This window comes from Podarcis melisellensis (assembly GCF_964234715.1).
Source record: "Podarcis melisellensis genome assembly, chromosome: 1".
Classification (NCBI taxonomy): Eukaryota; Metazoa; Chordata; class Lepidosauria; order Squamata; family Lacertidae; genus Podarcis; species Podarcis melisellensis.
In genome coordinates, this window is record NC_138528.1 from 70,443,821 (window position 1) to 70,468,437 (window position 24,617).

General features: G+C 39.8%; 1 protein-coding gene across 13 annotated transcripts in view; it reads right to left on the reverse strand.

Annotated features, from left to right (window-relative positions):
• Positions 1-24,617, reverse strand: part of SOX6 (SRY-box transcription factor 6) — a 451,295-nt gene that overhangs the window by 249,323 nt on the left and 177,355 nt on the right. For 12 of the 13 annotated variants that reach the window (XM_081925936.1, XM_081925935.1, XM_081925934.1 and 9 more), the window contains one exon: positions 2,757-2,994. The exons of the other annotated variant lie outside the window; for it this stretch is intronic. In XM_081925936.1, coding sequence (XP_081782062.1) covers positions 2,757-2,990 — 234 coding nt within the window. In that variant the 5' untranslated portion in view covers positions 2,991-2,994. The remainder of the gene's footprint in view (positions 1-2,756; positions 2,995-24,617) is intronic. 13 annotated transcript variants of the gene reach the window in all.

A 24,617-nucleotide genomic window follows, 5' to 3' on the forward strand; every position in this document is an offset into this window, starting at 1 on the left:
GAAGAGAACAAATAAATTAAAGCAGAACAGTTCTTAAAATCATTGCCCAACAAATCATTTAGGTCTTCTTCACACGTAAAAGCACTTCTGGATCTGTAGACAATCAACTCTGGGAGAATTTTTGGAGTAGTTCCCCCCCCCCAATGTGCCAACCAGAAAGAGATTGTTCTTAGCTAATTCCCATGTTATCAGTTGCTTACATTAAAGAAACCTTTAAATGTGTTGCTGGTTTCTCAGTCACTGTCTGTGGTAGGTTTTAAGCTGCTGGAGCTGTCTGGCAACCCTGAACAAGACATTGTGTAAAGATATTTCTGTAAACAGAAAAAAGTGGACACGTACAGGTTTTTGAGGTTGCTTGCAGACATCTGCAAACGCAGTTGGGGTTGAGGTGACCCAAAAATTTGTAAGTCTTGCACAAAATGATAGCTATGATTAAAAATAAATAAATTCAAATTTATGGAAGATTATAACTGACATGGAAGATTATAACTGGGGAAAATGTTCTTAAAATTCAGATTTGTAAAGGGGTTTTGTAAACCTGTTGGATACTACTGGCCCTTAATAACATGTATAATGACAAGGTATTGTTTTCTCATTCTCTGTGCTCCTTGCTCTAGGCTAAGTATGGTAGACATGAAGATAAACCGCAACTTTCAGTGTCACTTTGACACCCATCTAGCATTTGGTGTGAATGGTTTTTAAAAGTTGTTTCTGCCATTGTAAGAGAAGTAGAATTGACCCCCAAAAGCTGCAAGAATAAAAACATCAATTTTCAATTAGATTTCTAAGGAGAGCCATTGAAACACTACATGGCAATTCACACCTCACCATGATTAAGGAATACCTGGAACTGTGGAAGACCAACACAAACGCTTTTTATGCATTTCCCCCCACCCCTATGTCAGGGTGTATTTGATCCCACCTGTCAATTGAAGGTTAAATGCTGCAGTCAATCCCTAAGCTGTTGTATTTCCCCATTAGTTCAGATATCACCACTTTTTCTGACTGATCAACATTTATAATTTCAAGCGACATGATTTTTGTTTGTTTTTTTCTCTGTAAGCTTCAGGAATTCAGTTTCTGCGTAGGACCAACTACTACCACTCACAGGCAGTCCTCACTTAGGTGAAAAATTATGTACAGCCTACTGGATCTCTCCTTAGGGACATGTGGTTAACTACTAATGATTTTCAGGAACTTTATCCAAGAAGGCTGGGGTATTTTTCAGAAACAAGAAAAGTGAAACCAGAAAGCTAAGTCACTCGAGCAAAGTTCATGCACCTGTTTCAGATATCTGATAATGGGAGTGTAACTTGTGGCTGTTTCAGCTTCTTGAAGGAACAGCAAGTATTGACATGAAGTTGCGTCCCACCCACCCCCTCCCCCAGAAAAAGGGAAGTAAATCTGAAGGAAGATTTGCAAATATATTGAAATGTAGATTCTGTTCCAAACTGTCCCCCCCCCCCATCCCATCTCCTTTTGAGTTCTTTACTATTCCTCTCTCCACTTTTCAAAGAACATAAAAGGTTCAGTTTACTGTATAAGATATATGTTTGATCACATTTAATTTTTTAAGCTCCTAACACCTGGCTTCAGGGACACATTTTTCTCTCATCACACAGCCTGAGTAGATAGTTTGTACCTTGGGGGAACACAGCAGGTCTGGGAATCCTATTAGGAGTTCTCTCACAATTATGGGGAGGGGACACATTTTATCCAACTATCAGCATATCTGCTGCTGTGTATCTAAAGATTGCAGGTTAACAAAGAGATAGAAATAATTTCCCACAAACTGATGTGTCACACGCAGCCTGAAAGAATGTTCCCTCAATATGTTTTATACAAGTTTCATTGTGTTAACCAAGCTGCTCTAGAGAGATGCCCTCCATTTAAGCACTGGGTGCTTTTGTCCAAAGTCCAATTATGAGGGATGAGAAGGAGATAACATGGCTTCTGCCATTCTCTCCTCTTCATTGCCAAGTAAAAATTACATTATTTAAGGTGTTTGATCATTGGTCCTGGAAAGAAGGTAGGTGAGACAAGAGCCACCTCTGCAGTGCAGGACTCCACTGGCAGGTCTGAAACCAATGAACTTAAAAGAACAACACATCAGTCATTAGAGTCAGACATCTGTGGTCTGTGGCAGGGGTAATGGTGTTCTGAGTTGTGAAACCAAACTAGACATGATGTTATCTGCATGGTGAACAGGGTGGAACTCTTATCATGGCAATAAGATCTCATACTGGGAAAGAGGCAATTAGCTTTGATGAGCTCAAATACACTTTAGAACAGCCTTTTCTAACCTCCAGGTGCTAGACTACAACTTCTACCTGCCCAGTCAGTATGGTCAACAGTCAAAGACAATGGGAGCTGTAGTCCAAACATCTGGAGGCTGGTGGAAGCTGCTCTAGTTCCCTGAAGAAATTAGCATTACATTCAAGTGTATCAGCTCAGCCATCACTGACAGAGTCTTCATAGCCGTGACCACAAACACAATACAATATTGATAAGGTGAATGATGCCAAGAATTAAATTAGGAAACGGAAAGAAAATGATGATAAACAGAGGCAATTTCCTTTTGGCGGTGAGCTAATCCCATGACTTCATTCAAGAAGACCTGTATACATATAAGAGGAACTGCTTAGCTTACTGACATTGATCTCTTACGCACTATGTCATTTCAGTTTGAAAATATCATGATTAAGAAGAGTTGTCTAAAGCAACACTCCAAAGGTTGTCACAGATTTAGGACATACCATTCTATGCTGGGTTGAGATAACACTGTTCCAGTCAGCGTCTTGTTGGATTGTAGTGACTAGAGTTGGTAGCTCCTCGGAGTGAGGTTTGTTGTGCAATAGGGTGTGTAGAGGCAGATGGGAAGCCACAAGCTCTTCATTGTTGCCTTCTTCCTGCTCCTGTGATGCTAAGTCCTGGGTTGTTGCTTCCTCTCCATCAGCTGCAAATGGAGAGGTGGCCTGCTTGGAAGACATTCTTCTACAAGATAAGAAAAGGAAACACACAGATGCATTCTATTAAATTTAAAGACTAGGCTGCAAATACAGCAAAAGGATAAAAATTAAGTCAAAATAGGGAGAGGTCTTTTGCTTGCATAGGGTTTTAGTGTTCTGTTGGGAGCCACCGAGAGTGGCTGGGTTGGGCAGGGTATAAATAATAAAATTATTATCATTGTTATTATTATTATTATTATTATTATTGCTACCGCATCCAAAACTAATTTACCATCATATCCCTAAAACTAAGTGTGGTTTGCCAAGAGCCCAGGAGCAATATCAAAGGAAAGAATTAGTGTTTGTAGTGGCACACCAGTTGATGCTGGCAAAATGCACCCCTAGGCATTGATATCTCTTGGGTCTCTAGTGACAAGGATGGATCAAGGAGCATCCCTCACCTTAACAAAGGCTTGATCAAGACTAGGGGTAGGCAACCTAAGGTCTGGGGGCCTGGATGCGGTCCAATCGCCTTCTCCATCCGGCTCACAGACGGTCCGGGAATCAGCATGTTTTTATATGAGTAGAATGTGTGCTTTTATTTAAAATGCATCTCTGGGTTATTTGTGGGGCATAGGAATTCGTTCATTTTAAATTTTTTTCAAAATATAGTCCGGCCCCCCACAAGGTCTGAGGGACAGTGGACCAGCCCATGGCTGAAAAAGGTTGCTGACCCCTCATCAAGACACTACTGCAAAAATAAGAATTTGGGGGTAGCTGGATTAAGTTCTCATCTGTCATGTGAATTTCAGATTTAAACAAGTGAGTCCTCTGTGACTTAAACCCAGAGAAGGAAGCGGTTGGTGCAGCCAGAATAATCATATTGAAATACCAGAGGTATGTGATTTCTCCTACCCTTGGTACCATAAAGCTCCTAATGTAAATACACAGTTTTTCCTCACAACCCAAAGGTTTTTCCTGCATGTTCTCTTAATTTAAGTGAGCATGTGAGAACTGCCTATTTCAGCATTTGTACAATTAAGACAGAAAGCCACTGATCACTTGATTATGGAATGTGTTCCCCTTGCAAAACAGAATCTATAAGCCACTATCTATGCTGCTCCAAATAAGCCCTATGATATATTTGTAGAGCATAATAAATAAATAAATAAAGGATCTACCTCTTGAAGTTTGCATTACTTGTTTCTAAAATAGTTTTCTATTTCATATTGTTCCTTTGCTACTAGGTGCGAAGAATTTGGAATACAATCAAATGTATTTCTTTTTCAACGATAAAATCTCCGCTTTATTCTAAGAAGAATATTTGATCTTATCTTTTTAAGCCTTTTCCACAGAAGCAGACTCATGATAATGTTCAAAAATAATTATTTCAATAAAAATAGAAAATTTATGAAATACTAATTTATGAAGAAACAAGAAGACACTAACAGTTCAAGTATATTAATGGGGACATATACTTAAGATATTCTTAAGAAAATTTAGAATATCTTTATTGCGAAAACTGCATCAATAACTCAAGAATGAGGTTTCCACCTTAATTACTCTTTAATAATAATTGATTTCATACCATTTCCTTAAAAATGCGCAAATCAGTTAACAGAGGAAACCACATGAGCATTTTTCAAATTAGCAAATCATTAACTCAGTAGTACTGTTTCTATAGACAAATAATTACTGATTAAAGAGGATGGAAATCTGAGACTAACAGTTAAATTTACAGATCTGACACATGCTTTCATGAATATTACAGTGAAGGAAATATCAAGTGTAAAGAAAAATAATTAAGTTAATTCCAATTTAAACAGTAGTTTTTAATGTAACAGGCCAAGTTTCACATAGGATTTAACAGCTAATGCTAAATTTCTCACAATTAATGAGAAGAATCAGATTTAGTATCCTACAGTGAACAAAATTATTATTGGTTCAGATAATCTAATTATATACATTTTAAAATAGAAGTATTACAGGCTGTTTGACATAAATCTGAAATATATCAAAACAGTGATACCTGTTATGCAATAATAATCATAACAACCACAAACCTTACAAATAATTTTAATGCTGACCTTTAGACTGTGAGTGCAAACCAAAGCACTGTCAATGACCAGAATTATCTTGATGTTATCACTGTATGTACTACACTAAACTAACAAAATAGCTGAATCCTTGAAGTTTATTTCAAACAGTCAGGACAAAAAAAATATTCTCCAGTTTCAAATTCTAACTACTGCAGGATATTTTAACCATTACATTAGTGTTGCAGTCGCAGGATCCTGACATTAGTAAGGGATAAGTCAGGACAAATATTTGGCATCAGTGTGCAAGACATACCACCTTATTTTAAACATGAAAGCTAAATGTACACTATTCTGATTACCAGCACAGTACAATTGTGAATAAATCTCCAGTGGTTTTAAGGCAATGGTGCATTTAAAACAGTTCTTAGAAGACGATTCTATTCACTTGAGCATTCGCAGGCATCTTCCAATTACAAACAGGGCTGACTTCTTCCAGAAGGAATAAGCTCTGGCTGCTTTTTTCAGTTTAAATTAATCATGACACAAACCCAGAAATGAAAATGTCTCTTAAGAATAATTCCAACTACAAACTGCACCAATGAATAACAGTGCACAATCCTAATTAAATGCAACTGTGCAGCTGTGAAAATAGGTTAAATCTGTCCAAAGCTATGAGATGGCTTTTAAAGGCTGGTTTGTTAGGGGGTGTTTTCTTAAGGAAGGCTGGGCTCTCGGTCTTAATCAGCCAATAAATTATTTCCTGCAATTACATTAAATAGAAAATTATCTTCAAATTGGGAATGTTAATTGAAAATCAAAATTCAGAGTGAAGTTTAGAAATTACATGCTGAATATAATTAATCTGGAAAGACTTCACCTCCGTTTCATAAACAGGATTTGGGTAATTCCTCAAGTGACCGTTCTGAAAGCTACCGAGTTAACAGTGCAATTACAGTGGTAACATCTTTTCTTTCCATTTCATATTGGTTTATTTATACATACATATGTCAATGTTGATAAGGACGCATTAGTAAACAACTATTCAATGCACAGATAAATACACCTTAAACAATATATCTATTCAGGATACTTAAAAATAAATGTTAAACAACATGAAAATGTTTTTTATCATAACTGCAAAGTTTTGCTACAAATCTAGTATATCTGTGCAGAAACATATGCCCAGCTTTTTGTCTGTTTATCTATCTACACACAGACACATAATCTGCAGGATAAGACAGCACCAGATCCTGAAACTTCATAAGCTATTCCTATTTTTGTTACTGACAATACTGCATGTATCAGAACAGAGGATTCGAATCTGAGCATCATCTACCAAGAAGTGATGGCCCACCCATGATGTCAGGTGAAGCAACTGCCTCAGATGGCAGGAAGGCTTCCAGAAGGTTGCACAGAATGGAATGCGACTCTCAGGTATTTTTAAAAAGGGTTTCCCATCCCTGAAATACTGAGTCAGTGTTGCAATAAATACAGTGGTACCTCGGGTTACATACGCTTCAGGTTACAGACTCCGCTAACCCAGAAATATTACCTCGGGTTAAGAACTTTGCTTCAGGATGAGAAAAAGAAATCGTGCTCAGGCAGCACGGCGACAGCAGGAGGCCCCATTAGCTAAAGTGGTGCTTCAGGTTAAGAACAGTTTCAAGTTAAGAACGGACCTCCAGAACGAATTAAGTACGTAATCAGAGGTACCACTGTAGTTAAATTGGCCTAGGTGCTAGTTATACAGAATAAACAAAAGTCTGTTTGCATTTTATAATGCCTATAACGCCTGTCTTATAGACACTGCTATATTTATTGTAATGAACAAAATAAAAACACCACATCAAATACTCCTGAAATATGCTCTTTAGCTGCACTTTTGAAACTGCCTGAGCACTAAATAGAGCTATGGGTACTGTATAAACTTATGCTATTTGCACTCCAGCTGCTGCACTTTGTCCCTATACGGATAAGAAATATACCAAAGCCCTTTCCGAGCTCGCAGAGGAGAGGGTGTTGCGGGCAGGATACTCCCACACTCGCGAGGGCTTCCCTCGCCCCCGTGAGAATTGGGGAATCCCTGGGCGTGCCTGCAACCCAGCTCGCCAATCGGCAGGCGAGGGGAGGCGCGGCCTGGGCTACTTAAGGCCAGGCACACCCAGGGACCGCCCTCTTTTCCCCTCGCCCCAGCAGCTGAGCGGTTTTCCCATCCCACCCACCCTTAGATTTAGCTAGAATTGGCCTTGCTATGGACTTCGGTTGGTTGCCGCAAGGGGCCTGGTAGGAATTTTTCCAATTTGGCGCACTTCCTGCCTCTTGGTTTTTTCGCCTACCTCATAGCAATCGTCACAACTTTCACGGTATTGGCGGTTAGGCATTGGCATGGGGCAAATTATAGGAAAAAGGAGGGGGGAAGGGAGCGCCATCACCTTCCCCCAATGAGAAGGGGTAGTCCGGTAGAGGACTCCCAGGGGGGGCGTGGCCTTGTCCGAAGCCTGGAGAGGTAGGGCCTCCGGCACGCCCCCGAGCGGTGACACCCGTGGGATCCTAGTTGGCGTACTTCAACAGGACTCCTGCGGTGTGCTCAACCCTTCCCGGTCACCATGCCGGGTAGTCGATAGAAGCCAATGCCTAAGGCCAATACCTTCTATTCCGTAATCAATAAAGTTGTGGCCTTTCACACCCAGTAACCTTAAAACAATGTGTCTGTGTCTTCATTTCATCTGGGGGAGGAAACTTGCCACGCAACTAGAGAAGGAAAGGGAGTAAGGAAGTGGATCCAGCAAGTAGACCTGCCCACCTGTCAATCAGCTGATGCCACAATGATATCTGGTGACTTAAAAAAAAGATGCAAATGCTTTTGTACCTCCTGGGCATTGTCGACCAGAAGGTGTTAAAGAAAGATAGAACATTTTTCATGTATGCGACAACAGCAGCAAGGATATTACTTGCCAAGAATTGGAAAACTCAAGATCTACCCACACTGGAAGAATGGCAGATGCAACTGATGGACTATATGCAGCTGGCGGAGATGACTGGCAGAATCCGAGACCTGGGAGAAGAAAGGATGGAAGAGGACTGGAAGAAATTTAAGACTTATTTACAAAAATATTGTGATTTAATGGAATGTTAAAAAAGATGCTTGGTTATAAACAATTGGCCATCACTAAAATAGATCAGGAAATGATGACAAGAGAGATTAAGAGAAAAAAAAAAAGATGCAAATGTAGAGACCGCAAAATGCTGACAAATCAGCTGATTGTTGAGTTTTGTGAATCCTGGTCCACAGTGGGCCATAAGACCTGATGATTAGCCAACTGTACTTGTGAAGCCCCATTAAAAGTGCTTTGCAAGCCACTGCCAAACGTGATGATCGGCCGACTTTAAGAGGTTGCAAAGCCAAGTTTGCAAGGCTTTGCAGGTGCCATCTTTCAGCTGCTTATTTCAGCGCAAAACCCATTTTGGCACAGCCATGTCTTTACCTGCCTCATACCAGATGTCAGATGTAGGGCAGGTTCCAAATAACATGATGTGCCAAATAGGCAGACCTATCAAGTCTAATTGGGACCATGGGCCAAACGTACCCCACCGCTGAGCTACAGAATAGGCAGTCTGGGTGGTGTGTTTTTTTTATAAAAAAAACACCCAGCATGTCCTAGGTGGAAATAACGGGGGTAGAAGACGGGATGCCTCGATCATGACAAATCATGAACAGAAGGAGGTATGCTGTTGGAGGCGAGGGTGGTTTGGAGCCCTGGAATACCTGCTGTGACTACTTTGCAAGCCACTTTGAGGACAAAGTCGTGGGCATTTGTGTCAAGCTTAATGCTACTGATGTTGCAGCATGCCATGAGGTATTTTATATTTTGAGCTTGGGGTTCCCTCTTTTAAAACCCATGGGCAATGTGGTGCCCTCACACAGACACACCCTTTTGGCTCTTCCCATGGGCCCCCTGCCTCTCCCCATTCTTATCAGTATTTTTAAAATAAGTGCTTCTTTGCTTTGAATTAGGCTACCTTGGGGGGGGGGGTTGAGCATCACCAGTTATGTCGGTATTTTGTGTTGCCCTCAATGGTTTTTAAGATTTTCAAATGGGCAATAAAGTTTAGAACTTTCCTAAGCAATTGTTTCATGTTGTGGTACAAATTTAACCACTGAAGCTGCAATTTGAAGGGAGGGGCTTCTTAACCCTTTCCCCCTTATGCCGTATTGCTGCCCCAAACCACTCTACACAAAATTGAGTTATACTTCTATTGTTTTACCCAGTGAGATCAAGCCAGCTTTGGGAGAGTGATTTTCAGCAGGAGTGTGGTACAAGAGGGAAGGGAAAAGAAGCCTATTTCTTCCCACTGTGGTCTTCCCCTTCAAACCTCTTTTTTTTGGGGGGGGGACTGTTGAAAAAGAATCACAGAACCATGTGGAATAATGAAGTTCCATTCTAGAGAACAGGGCCAGTAAGGGGAGCACAACTGTGATCTTGAAGAACTTACTAAAGTTTGTAAAAACAAGTTTATGACCATCTACATCTGGGTGAAATCTGTCGTTCTCCAGATGTGGTGGCAGTAGATTTCCCATCATGCTTCACTAACAGTCATCTTAGCTGGCAGTGAGGGGAGCTGTAAGTCCAGCAACATCTGGAAGGGCAAGAGTTCCCCAACCCAGATCAACATGATCCTAAGGTATTTTCTGGCATCCTCAGTACTATTTAAAAAAATAAAAATGCAAATCACCCTTATTCTAAAAGTGGTTTGACATTGTGCCACTTTTTCGTTTACCTAATATTATTTTTGTGCGTAACAAATTTATAATGACAGTGAAATCAGTTCTTTTCTAGAAGTTGTTTTTTCCAAAAAAATTATTTTTTTAGAAAAGAATCCCTCGCCACTTATAACCCCTGAAAACAGGGATTTATAATGGAAGTGCTGACACAACCCTAACTAAAGCGGCGCAAATGGTGCTGCTATAATACACAAAATCAAGTTCTATTATTCTAAACTCTTCTCACTTGTGGGGTTTTTCTTTACTGTGCTCCCAGACAAACTGCTGAAGCATGAAAAATTTAAATGCAATCAAATGGATCCAATTCCACTTTCCTAGAAACAAGTGTCTACAGTGGTACAGTCGTAAAAGGAGAGGCATCCAATTTGTCTGATGCTCGTTTTTAAAAATCTGTTTATAATACTGTGCAGTAGAGGAATAAGAGGAAATTACAGCCACTGCATTAAGTGACTGTCAGGGGGGATACATTGTATGACATTGAGGGGACATTGGAGGGAGGTACAAAAGCATTGCTGTAATAAACTGTATGACACCATGCCATGCTGAGATGTGAAGGGTCCCCACAAGATAGATACATATATACATATATACATATATACATACGTACATACATGCATACAAATGTACATACATAGGGAGAAGGAAGGAAGGCAGGAAGATATGTATGTATGTAATTTGGTAAATTCTGCAAGCAGATAACCTGTGACTCTTGCACAGAGTTTCTCTACCTAGTGTCAATTCTGCACATACAAAATTCATCCATTATATATGTGAAAGTAAACCATTATACATGTGAAAGTTCTTTTCACGTGTATAATGGTTTGCTTGTCTGGTAAGAGCTGCTGACCCAGGTAAAGACAAGACTTCGCAAAAGTAATCTTCATTCCTGTCCCTTTTGTGAGAAGCCTGAGCTTATAAAAACTTTCCATCCAGTGTGTTTTTCAAATAATCCAAAGCACACCTTCAGAATTCCTAGATGGCATTTGGAATTCCCACAACATATGGGGGAAATACCTCTAATATGTTATCCAATGAATAAACAAACAGAAACAAAATTCACAATGTCAGTAAAAGTGTTCTGACAAAATAAGTGTGTCGTGATACTAATAGCACTCCTCTTCTTGGAAGCCATCTATTATCCCTCATGTGGAAAGGCTGAACTGCAAAGCAATACAAAATACTGTAGGCTGTAGGAACGTGATATTGAAATCAGGTCTTTGGGGGCCTCAGTCTAGCATCGTTGCCCAAGGAACAGTTTGCCAGATATATTAGTCAGGACATTTCTTCAAACCCAGTAAATATTATACTATTATACTGTTAGAGCCAGCAATGATGGCTTGTCCTCTTATCATGGATGACCTGCTACAAACCTCACATTTCTTCAATTAACAACCTGGTCTGGACTGTCACCTTCTTTCAATCAGATATCTGTTCTTGCTCTCTGCACTACTGCTTTGATTTCCATTCCTGCTCCTAGGCCTGGTTTTAAACCATAAATTTCTCTCTGCAAAGTACAGAACTCTAAAATCACCTACCTCCACTGTTGAACAGGTTTCCTTACTAAGCTATTCAACATTAACACCTAACCACTGGTATCTGCAGCATGTTGCAGCTGGACCTGGTTAAGAGTTCTGGTTCCTGAGTCTCTTTGGGTCTGATCTTACAGAAAAGGCCTCAATCCTTCAATTAGCATCTATGCCCCCATCCATTTAATACAGGGACCCTCTGCATTAAAGAGGTACCCTCCAAATACTTTGGTCTACAGCTGCATTCAGGTGTAGGGCTTATTGCTTAGTTTATTAGTTGTAATGCCAGCACTTTAGTCTCATTTTCTAATGTTACTTTTCACACTGTTGCATTATGGAACCATGACGTTTTCATCAACATACTGCCATGCTGTGCTAAATTTTAAATGATGGGAAAGAACCATATGCTGGGACACTGCTACAAATTTTGCCATGTGAATGTACAATACAAAACTCCCATGATTTCCCAAGTTAATGGGATTGTTGTTGTTTTTTCCTGGAAACCATTTACATGGAAATGAGCACTAAACTTCCACTAGATTTCCAGAAGTGGGTTTTACATTGTGTGAAAGATCACACAATATGAAGAAATTATCAGGGAAGGAAATGCCAGGAAAAGAGAATGAAGTCCTGTTTGAACACAACCTACAACTCCCAACATACCTGACTGCTAGCAATGGAGCCTGGAGCTGATGTCCTAAACATCTGGAGGGCACCATATTGGCTACCACTGGTTTAACAGATTCAGACTCACACTGAACCAGGTAATATAAAAATGCAGATGCTAATGTTCCTAAGACTCAAGAGTGAACTATACCACTTCAGTCTGCAGTGAAAGATTGTGGATTTTAACGCTACCCCCCACCAAAAAAGGGGAAAAAAACCATAAGGAAATTAGTGAATTAGAAGGAACATTTTTCCCAACCTTCTCCATGTTGTGTTATTTTCCTACTTGCAAGGTAAGGTGATCTTATGGAGTTGTTAAAAAATGTTTTGTGCACCTGTGATTTTAATGGCACTGTCTGTTATGTACTCCGTCACTTCTGTTCCATGAATAGATCCAGGCGGGTGTAGCTTCACTTGTTTCAGCGAATCAGCAGTCATTTATTTTGCTCTGGAAGCAGCTCCACAAATCAGACATAGAAATTATTTGCTACATCTGTGCCCTAGAAGAGTACCCATTTCCAGGAAGCATGGCTTAATTAGAATGAGAAAATGGAAATCTTAATCTTGGTGCCAGATTATTTGGAACCCTGACTCTGCCAAAATGTATTATCTAGCCATAAATTCAGAAACATAATGAATTGCTGAAGTAATGCTCTAATCCACCTGACATTTAATAACAAATAGTTACTTCCTTAAATTATAACGCATGGTATCCAATTACAAGGGGCATACATGACAGGGACGAGACCGTACAGGAGTGGCTGTCTGTACAGCGGGATTTGTATCCTGACACGTAATTCCCAAACAGAAAACTATGACAATGATGTTTGGTTCAGCAGTTTGCACAAGAAATTCTGTAATTTTGTTTGTTGTTTACTTCTGGTATCTCAGCATTTGGCTGTTTTTCAGTAAACTCATAGCTATGTCTACTCAGAAGTCCCATTAAATTCAATGGGTCTCACTTCTAGGTAAGTGAGAGTGTATTATAAAACAGGTATAATAAAAACAGCTATGAAAAAGAAGAAGAATATATGCTTAGATAAGTGATGTGCATGGTGGGGAGAAGGGTGGGGAGAGAATTCCCTCATAACTAGAACTCAGGGCCATCCAATTAATCTAAAAGCTGGAAGATTCATGACAGACCAAAGAAAATAGTTCTCCATCTTCCACACTGTGCCCCCATCAAATTTACTTTATGCAACATTCAGACACCAAGTCCTGCTTTATTTTACTCTCCCTGTGCCCCTGACATGGTTCCACCTGTTGAGTGGTGGGGCCAGTCCTGAACAGTGTACATGAAGGTAAGTAGAAAGTGGGGTAGGAGTGAAGCCAATGTGGATGTCATGCATAAATTGGGAGGCGGGGCGGTTTTTCAGGTCAGAACGCAACACCCGATGTGCTGAAGACTAGTGAAACACTGATCATACAACTCAGAACTCCAGAAGTTAATATTTTCTGCAGTTTATATTTAGCTGATAATATTCCTGTCACTTTATTTATACAGCCTAAGCTTGTTCTTTGGGCTGGAGCTCATATGCCTCGGAATGCTTTGACTCATGAATTGTTTCTCCTGATAATGTTACATCATGTAACTACCTCTGTTTAAGTGGTTAGTATTAGCTTCTCTGTGCTGCCTGCCTTTAAAGTCGTATGACTCTGCCATGTGTCTCTGCATATCTGATTTCTTACTGACACGCACACAGATTGAGAGAAAGACAGACAGAGCCTTCAGCTAGAAATTTTCTAATTGGGAACAATAGTAAGGGTGCTGGCAACAGACTGAGCAACAGTCCTTGCTCTGCTTTTACTTGCTTCTTTGGCAGCCATTGTAACAAAACATAAAGTATACATAAATACTGTATAGACCATTAGTATTGGGGGGGGGGAGTGTCACAGTTAACCACTACTATGGGTTCTAGGTAACATAAATAATCACCTGCCCTTGTTGAAGTTCTACCAGAAAAACCCAAAATCCTAAAAATCCTTGGATTGTTATATTTTGAGGCAATAGCTGAAAATAACTGCATTGTTTTATCCCTGGCAAGTATGCCACCCTAAGCTCCTTTGGGAGGAAATGTGGGAAATAAATTTAATAAATAAATAAAACAGCTCTCAAGGTAACTCAACAGAACTGTTTTTGAAGAGGAGTAAACAAAAAAAAAATCTTAAATTATGTGGGGTTGTGAAAGATATTTGAAATCCATATTTCTTCCAAATTCTTCAGCTGAAGGCACCTTTATGTGCTTTGTCTCATCTACGTGGCTTTCAGGAGTGGAGTAAAGCTGAAGGGACAGACTGCATCACATTAGGACACAGTCAAATATATATATATATATATGTTTTGGTGTCCTCGGGTGTCTTCCCGTGTAAAAGTTGGGGTGTCTAGGCGACGTTTCGACGAGGTCTCACTCGTCATCTTCAGGCTGGTGCTTTCGGCTTCTTGTTACTGGAACAGAGCAGGATCTCAGTGACCCACCTAAGTGGTACTCAGGATATCACTCAAGAAATCACTCAAGATATCCCTCTAGTAATTAAGGAACAAAAGAAGAAAAGGCACACTAGCCTGGGAACTTCCTCTCTGCCCAGAACATTGGAGGCTATACACCACACCCCCTCAACAGTATTTATAGGAACTCAAACACTGAGATCCTGCTCTGTTCCAGTAACAAGAAGCCGAAAGCACCAGCCTGAAGATGACGAGTGAGACCTCGTCGAAACGTCGCCTAGACACCCCAACTTTTACACGGGAAGACACCCGAGGACACCAAAACCTGCATTCCTGTACCCGTGAAAATCTACGAAAGCAAATATATATATATATATATATATAAAATGCAAAACACTTCTTTCTTCTCAGCAAAACACTTTTCTTGTCCAGTATCTTAAAAACTGATTCCCAGCACTTCATTCTACATCTCAGCAATACCTTTTGTTCCAGATCAGCAAATAAAGTGTCAATTTCAAGCGTATCTGTAATCACTTTCTAGTAAAACACCAAATTAGTACCTTGGTCCAAAATGAAACAATGGGTGCTACAGTGCAGTTGCAGATTGTTAGTTTACTTTAAAGCCTACTATGCAAGCATGATATTTCTGATTCAACAGAGGTTACACAAGCAACAAAGCAGTTAAATATAGGTGCCAAACCACATTGCCAGGAGCTCTTAGTACTGTGAGGCAGTGTTACCTGACACCTTGCTGAACGTAAAATTACTTGTTTCTGCAACTGAGGACAATCAAATTGTCACCTTCCATTGTAATAATGCACAACTGGTGATCAGCTAAGTGCAAACATAATTACCACAAAGCTACTAAGAGAAAATGTAAATCTTTCTCAAGAATAAACACATTCGTCCAGCTATCCAAAGATGTCTTCATTTTAATATCCAATAGCATGTGGAAATTCAGAAGCTAGCAAATGGGGGGAGGGCATCATAAGAATACTTTTGTTGTTGCTATATTTGGACACTAAGCCTTGTGGATAGCCTCCTACGGCTCAGGGGTAACATATAGCATGGGCATCACAAAAGACACATTTAATGATAATTATTATAATTTTCTCTACCAGCTATGTATGCTTACAGACTGTGATACAAAGCCAGGCCTGCCTGTTCCCATACCCCTCAACTGTCCCGATTTTTCATGCAAAGCACAGTGATCATTTTGGGTGCCATGATCTCACCCCAAAAACTTTTTCTAGATTTACAATTTCATGTTGGTCACATCACTCGTGCAGGAGTGCAGCCCCAGAAGAGAGTGTCCTGGTTTTTCACACCCTCAGTGTGTTGGAAGATATGCTGTTCCCAAGCTCAGTAGACTAGAGGCAAAACCAGCACACACTAGAGCAGAGCTTTCCAAACTTTTCATGTTGGTGAAAACTTTTTAGACATGCATCATTTTGCAACATAGTAATTCAGCTTTACCAGCAAACAGGAGGTTGAACAGCCCTGGGAGGAGCACGGTGAGCATTCGCGCAACATACAGTTTGAAAAGTTCTGCACTACAGTGATAATATTGTACAGCACCTTCGTTAGTCGCACAGTATGGGCTACAAGCAGTTGGCATTAATATGTCAGGGCTGCTTCACTAGAGGAGTACAGTTGTGAGTGAGTGTCTCTCTGTGTGTACATGCACACACACACACACACGAGAGAGAGAGAGAGAGAGAGAGAGAGAGAGAGAGAGAGAGAGCGCGCTAGGAAAGCAAACAGAATGCTCATACAGGAATGACAGGAGTTGTTGCAGAGCTTGGCCACCAAATCAGCAAGTTGTTTTGGTTTGGAGTTTGATGGTGCTGAATGCTAGAAATAAGGTCTCAAATACTGTAGAAGGCATTGCAAACTAAACAAGTCAAACATTAACTTTGACCAAGTAATTTCACCCAGGTCATTGATGCCTAGTTTTGTTTTTGTTTGCTTAATTACTAGAAAGCACATATGGATGTTTACTTCTCCAGATTAGTATGTTGATCAACTGCACACATATGCAGTTTTTCAAAATACACTTTTAACAGTACAGTGGTATCTTGAAATAAAGGAAAACTCAGTACACTAAATATCTATGAGTCAACTTCAAAACACAGTAGGCTAGGCAGGCAAAGTTAACAGTGCCCGCCTTCACGTTGGAATTTGTGACTTGGGCTAAACAGCCTTCAGTGAGTAATAAAAATAGCTCTGTGCCTCACATTTACTGAACCACACAACATGATATCTTACAGACATCCAGGACCATTCTTCCCTAGAGAGACTGAAGACTTTTACAGACCCTGCACCAGATTCACTAGTGAAATGTAATTACTGTTAAGAATAAAATATAAAACTTTCCTGAGTAGAAACTAACCTCCTGTATAAAACACGAAGTATATTAAACAGCATCTCTTTTAGTAGAAAAGACAACAAGGAACTTCCACACATAAAATGTGCACTGCTTAGTTGAAGAGGAAATTTGAGGGTCTCCTCACAATCTCACTTCCATTAATAAATGACATACTTCTCAGAACAACAAACAGATGGCATGTTTCTAACTGCCCTCAAGACATGCAAATAGAGGCAATAAGTAAATAGCACAAGTAGCATTAAAGCTGATATAAAAAATACCCCCCCATTTACCACAGTTATAAACAACACACACAATCTGACAATTAATCTCCCACTAAACAGAACATTAGTACATGGAAATGATCAGCGGTGGCTGGTGCCCATTGGGACTTGTAAGGCAGAAGGCAAGGAGACAGACAGTAGATGAGGTCCTGCCCAATGCTGGGCAGAGTGAATTAGTTCTAGTTTTTTCTCCATCCTCCTCCCTGATCAGTTGTACAGGGGCAATACAGGGAACAGATGGAGGTTGGTGGGGTAATGCCCTATTTGCCCTAATGGACCAGCTTCTACCAGAAATTGCTGCTGTCGCCTAGCAATACTTAGGAAATTTGATTTTTGCAAATTCTGATTACTATGTGAATCCAAACTTAATAATCTACTAGCTTTTGGAACTCCTGAATATTCAGCTGCAGTTTGGGGCTCAAAATTTTATCAAAATATTTTCATGAATGCACATTCTGGGAGAACATACACTTAGAAATGCATATAGAGAGAAAATAGGTATATAAAATATATATTTAATTGTGTGTTTATATGCAAGTTTTCCTGCAGATTCTTTAAAAAAACACACAACCCAACAACCTCTGATTCATGAGGAACTGTGATTGGAGAGAAGTGAAAATGACACAGACTAGAAATAGAGTGAGCTGCCAATTCCGACATTGCTCCAATACTGTCACCATATTTTAAATTTCTGAATAGTTACATATATCAATAGGTGCTAAGGCCAAATGGATGCTTTCACCTATGTGGTGAAGCATATAGCTACAGCCACTCTGTGTCAGGACTTGCTTGGATGTGTGCTGAGAGAACTGTGCTGGCTAGCAATTTGGCTACCAAGCCAAATTTAAGGTGCTAGTGATGAATGCTGCATCTGCACCATACATTGAAAGCAAATGGATTCCTATGAGGAATGAAATAATGCTGTGGGTGGGACCTCATAAAACCCCAAATAACTTAGCACCTAGAAATCTGAAGAACCATCTCCTCACATAGAAACCTACTCATGTACTAAGATCCAAAGGTGCAACCCGCCTGGTTGTCCTGCATTTAAGGGACATTCTTATCTTATGCAACAACCTGGGAGAGAGCTTACTTTGCAATGGTGCCCTGTCTACAGAACACCCTCCCTTCTGATGCTGACTCAGGTGAGCTTTTGACACCTGATAAAAACTCCCCCATCCCAAGAAGCTTTTATGGGGTTTTGACCATTACTGTTGCTATTTGATCATTTACGCATTTCACCTATTGTTCTTTATTTGTAACTCTGTTTTTGTTGGCTGCATTTGCTAGTATTAAATTTGAATTTTTCACATTGTGATGGGGGAGGCAATGAAAATAGTTTTATATATAATTAAAGAATTAAAATAAATAATAACTGCAGCCTCTTGGTCTCTGGACTGACTCAGTCTACAAAACGGGCAATGAAATGTTCCCAAGCAGGAAGAAGAGAGAGCTGCCTCTCTTACTGAACAGGGAGTGCAGCTAAGTGGGTGTGAGCTCCTGTCTGGGAGCCCACATGTTTGCATGGTCCCAGTAAGCCATAATTTGGCTTACCACGTTGTGCAAACCAGACAAGTGTATAGGACTGAACTAGCTAGAAACGTAAGAATCATTTCAAAATGGCACACTGCCAGGAAGAACTGCCTTGTCCATATCATACTCCTGAAGGAGAGATGTGTGAAAATCTGTCCGACTGTCTACTTCTATTTTAAAGCACATTCATGCAACAAACATAAAAACTCGTTCATTACATTAAAAGCAAGATATTTCACAAGAGCACAGAGAATGTAGCTTTAAAATAATTTTCACCAGTAACACTTTTGAAGTCAGGACTGTTCAAAATACAAGCTTAACACTTGTTAATCCAATTTTCTGTTAATTCAAATTAACAAGCTCTGGAAGTTAGTACTTTAAAGTTGGTTCTTCCTTATACAACAGAAGACAACTGAAATGTTTCCTCATTGTGCCTGATGTGGTACAAAAGAGCTGAAAATAAAATTGTTCTTTATTGTGGTTTTCATCTCTGACCTGATTTTTCCTATGTCTTTAGGATTCAACATATGATCTGTATTTGAAAGGAAAGAACTGTAGTTTCCCCAGTGTTGTCAATTTTTCACTTAGGACTCTCTGTTGTAATAGTTTTTCCACTTGTGTTTACCACGAATAATTTATTATAGGAAAGTAAACAACATATAATATTCATTGTATGTTGATTACTTTGGCAGTCAAATTCTTATGGTTTATGAGCCATCTATCCATTTGCAAGAGATGTCTGCAGTGAAAAAGCATTGGGCTTTACTGCCTCCTTTTGAAATTTTGCTACCACATGACTCGGTGCAATGATTAATGGAGCAACCATGGGCTGTATCCAGTTGGTATCTGTCAGCTGACAGAAGGCTCTTCAGAACCTTCCATTTGAAGAACAGGAATTGATGTGATCTTCATCAGTTCCCTCTCTCTGAAGTCCTCCCACATCTGCTTCAGAAGGGCTAGTGGAGCCTTCAGAATAATGCGGGAGAATTATGTGGGGAGGAGAGGGGAAATCACTGTAGGTCATCTCAGTCCCTGTTCTCCTCATAGAAGGCCCTGCTGGATCAAAAGCTCCTTCCATCAGTAGAGAGACACCAAAGTCAATATGAAAAGCGTTCCCTGACGTCAGAAAGTTTGAAAACCACTGACTTGAGGCAGCATAAGAGAAAGATTCTACTGAATGATAACTGCAGATACTATGAAACTTTGCTGATTTACAGAACCAAATAACTTAAAATCTGTGGGTTGCATCCAATGTTGCATGAGTGAAAGCCGAGATCACACAATGGATTTTCCCCTCCCACCTGTTTCCCCCAGTACCCCTCAAAAAGCCTCTCCATAGGATCAAGGGCCATTCTGAACACGTGGAGTGTGTTACAAGAGGGAGGAAAAATCACTCCAAATCAGATGGAGGGCTCTTTTCACTACTGCAGCCCACTAAAACATATCCTAAAATGTTTGGTAGGTTCCCCAGTCCTTTCGATAAGTTTTTTATGGGGGGAGGGGCATGGGGGGAGGGAAAAATCCATTGTGTGAACTGCTACCTTCCCTTCATACAACATTGCATACAAATCCTGAAACCCTAGAAACAGTGTTGGGCCACAGTAGGCAGAATTAAACATAGGTTAGTTATATTACATAGTTATGAACTCAAGTAGTCAGAGCAATAGGCATATTCTCACTTGGGACATCCATATGGCAAAATTTCCTCCCCTTTGAGCATGCCAAATCTAATCAACTGGTAAATTTGAAGTGGTCACATGCCCCCTATTTTTAGAATTAGAAAGCAGGCTCTATGGCTCCCACATCATCCTGCTGTACTTGATTTAGCACACTATTAAGCACCTACTTAATTTTTCTAAAATGACAACTCCTCCATTCAGAGGGATGGAGAGAGACAGAGAGAGAGAGAGAGAGAGAGGTCTACAACTTGTTGTGGGAGGCAAGTAAGGCATTATAATTCTTCTTGTCTTAAAAAAACACTTTTTTATTCTGATTGCCCTATTTTATTTCTTTTGTAATATTTGTTGTTCTTTTTTTACTCTTTGGAAACTACCCTATATATTCTGATCAACCACTGAAGGACAAACTATAAATTTTATAAATGAACAAATAGCTCAAAAAGCACACTTTGGTCCATTACTGATATTTGGAGTGTCTCTAGAATCCATCAGAGACATAAATAAAATAATAAATATCAGGGGAAATTTATGACAGTGCCCTGTGAATGTCCAATTCCTGGTGGGTGCTCTGGTGGGTGCTCTCCAGTTACCCAGCCTGAGCTTGGGACATTTTCCAAAAGCTATATCAAACATACTTAGCAATCAGTGATGAGAGCTGGGTTATTTTAGTTAGCCATTTGGCAGAGCAATCCTGTCGTATAGGCAAAGCAACTACCAGATTCACTGAACTGATGTTTCACTATGGTCAAAGCAGGAAATGGGGGTGGGGGGAGACAGTTTTATCCCTCACACTGACTGCAATGAAAGGCAATTGAGTATGCCAGCCCTGGGGTACTCTCAATTCCATGGACATGTTGGCAATTGAGGGGGCTTTGCAACTGGCAGAGCCACACCTGCTCCCACAAACCTGTTTTTTTCTGGGAAAACACAGCTGATGCTTCCTACCTAGACACCAGTCTACTTCTGGCAGTGTGTCACCTTCGAATGGATCTCCTGCTATCCCAGTGGAGTGGAACATATTCTGCTTTCTAAGGCATTTCAGCTGGCTTTCTGGTAGGGCTTGAATTGCAAATGTATATATAATTGGCTTGATTAGAAATCAACATGAACATAAGCCACCTGCACAGCCCTCTAAAGTTTTACATTACAATATTATGTTAGGTTAGGTTAGGTTGTTGTTATGTTATGTTATGATGTTATGTTTTATGTTATGTTATGTTATAATGCCATATATTTTCCTCCCATATTAACCCTCTAATCTGTATGTATATTACAACTTCTGTATTCTACTGGTGGAATCATACATTTCCCTATTGCTCCTTTCTAGATATTAAACTTGTACAATGGGGGGGCAGGGTAATCACCAAAGTTTCTGCTCATACTGGTAGGATCACCAAAAGTATTGACTTGTAGCAAGATTTGGGTAGAAGAGAATGCGTCAGCAGGTAGGATTCATATAGATTCAGCTTTTGCATTCACATATGTATCATTATGTGTTTACCCCAACAAAGGGCCAAGTCTGACATAGAAGTCAAATCAATATAGTTTTTTACTCCTGAAAATTTTTGTTATTTTCTGTACTGGTCTTAAAGTAATTTCCAGCCATGTAGAAATAAAATTTTTCAATGCAACTATTAATGGCCACTTATCTTCCTTGTTTTAGAGAAGGGAAACAATTGCAATCAGGATGAGCAATAGAGTTGAGCAGGCTTCTTAGGTTGGCGGTTTATTGGAGTTTCTTTGTGGGTTTTGATCTTTCCCCATTCATTGACAATATTTAAATCAACATCTCTTTAATGAATAAGCACATAAAAATAGCCAATTACCAATTTTTCGCCTGTGAAATAGCACCCCTAGTCTATTTCATATATGGCTTCAGCCTCTGTTCTAGCAACTGCTCCAGGGGGAAAAGACCACACTTGTAAAACTATAATTTACAAGTTAAGACACAGTATCAGTGTGATCTGAAGCATGTCTACTCAGAAATAAGTCTAATTTAGTTCAGTACGGCTGCATAGGACTATAGCCTCTGTAACTGAACAATATATTTCCATTTTGATACTTTTCTTTAAGGAAGCAAACTTAATAAATTCCACATACCTCTTCCTTTTAATCATTATCAAATTGCTTCATTCCACCACTAGTTCAATCACACCAAAAACAGAAGGTGATGCTGAAGAATATTTGTTGGCACTGAAGCAGCAAATTCCTGCAAAATGTGCCTGACTGCCCATGCAGATCATGACCAACATCAGTTAAACATAGCTGCTACCCTTAGCTCAAGTAAGGCTGCAATCCTAACCATACCTACTCAGAAGCAAGTCCAACTGAATTCAATGGGCTTACTCCCAGGTAGGTGAGGGTAGGAGTGCAGCATAGCATATGAAATATATGTTTACAAAACAAACCTATGAATGAAGGGTTGCTTGTAAAAATAAATTGCACTGACTAAATACTTTTTTAAAAAATCAAAAGTGATAATAGCATTTACACTGACAACTGCAAGGATTTTTTTATTGATTACAATAAGCTATCAAGATAGTATATAACAGGAAGCCTAACAGCAAAATATAAGATTTCAGTTTTGAAATAATTCTTTTAACTCCCTTTGGGGGGGAAATGATACTTTATATTTCCTTTCGTTTAATCTGTTCAGTATGAAATTCCATGCTGCAGAACAGTTTTCTCTGAGTCTTTATGTAAATAATATTAACAGCTTGCTGGTAAATATTCAAAATGTACTAACTGAAAAATTTATGTTGCCATACTTACTATCAAGTAACAGAACACACTTCATTAAAAGGCAAAATATCACAAAAAGAAAATTGTGATATTTTTGCCTTTTAACGAAGCTCAAATAAGCTTAATTCCTTAATATTTCAAAAATAAGTTACTTTCTTTTCACTTTTTGTTGCAATTCATTTAATACAATAGTTTTCCCAGTAAAATATTTGCAAGTGCTCTAAAGAGTTAAAAATTGAATGCTGTAGGGAGAGTTGCCATACCTCACAAAACTCCAAAATTAAAGGAAGGACTCTAAATACACTGTCTTCCCAAAACAAAATAGAACATAAAAAGAAAGGTTATTGTCACTTCTAAAATGTTTAAGTTGAGTTGACAGTCCTGAGTCAGTTTAAGCAGCACTCAGAGAGTGATGGACAAAATAACAGCCACTAATAATAGACACACACATATAACACTCACACAGGATGGTTGTTCTTCCACTTCTCTGTCTTGCTGTCTCCTACCACCTCAGCCAGCACTTCAGAACTGGATGGCATAACACCTCTGACAACACCTCAGACACCTTCCCAGATCACAAAGAACCACTGTCAAGTGTCAGGAAATCACTTTGAATTAACCTCATCCAACTCTCAGGGTACCCCAGCTATCCATAAGGAGCACAGCAGCAGCAGCAGCAGCAGCATCCAGTTCGGGGCACAAAGGACTGACAACTCTCTTCAGCGATTAAAGTTGATAAAGACATAAAAGCAAGTGGAAGACATAAAGGAATTGGGGGCCTGTTGGGAGACACAGAGTACCCCACATGCCTTCTGCCACTGCTGCTACAGTTAAGCAAACTTTACAGCCAGTCAAGCCATCATCCAATAGAGCCTATTTGCTGAGCAACAGTGGAGCTTTGTGGTTTGCCTCACAGTTGACAGTAAGTTATGAGCCCTTTGTGAGCACAGGGGAAGGAAAACAGAGATCGGAATTTGGCAGGAAAATATAATACAGAATTCTCCTGTCTATGGAACCTGAATTTTTGTGAAAACAATCAAGCATTGTTGAAAGAAAGAAAAGCAACTTTGACAGATGAAATATAGAGGGGCCCCTTTTAGGAAAACAGTAAACAAAGCACCATTCAGGCCAGGTCCATTCTGTCATTTATAAAGATAGGTTCTTCTGTGTGGTGAGAGTTTACAGCAGAGTTCAGATTCAACAAATCAAGTGTAAAATCTCCCACAGTCCACATTAAAAAAGCCAGCAAGGGAAGGACAGGAATGCCAACGAGAAAATATCACAAGTTTTTCTGTTTGAGAGGATACAATAAGGAGATGGGTGAAAAGAAGCTCTAAGAATAAAGTCTAAAAGACAAGCCAAAAAGCTAAACAATTGTTAATTATAAAAGAGCTAATTTTGTCCGAGACAGGAAAGAGCAGAACACTGGGGGTCACTGAATAGAAATATGAAAGGAAGGAGCCCATTCTCAAGCACAGTTCTTCAACAATGTCTTTATTTCTCTAGGCTGGACCTCATGAGATCATCATTGGCATGAAAGGCTCCACACACACACACACACACACACACACACACAGGCGGGGGGGCGGACTTGGTCTGGTAC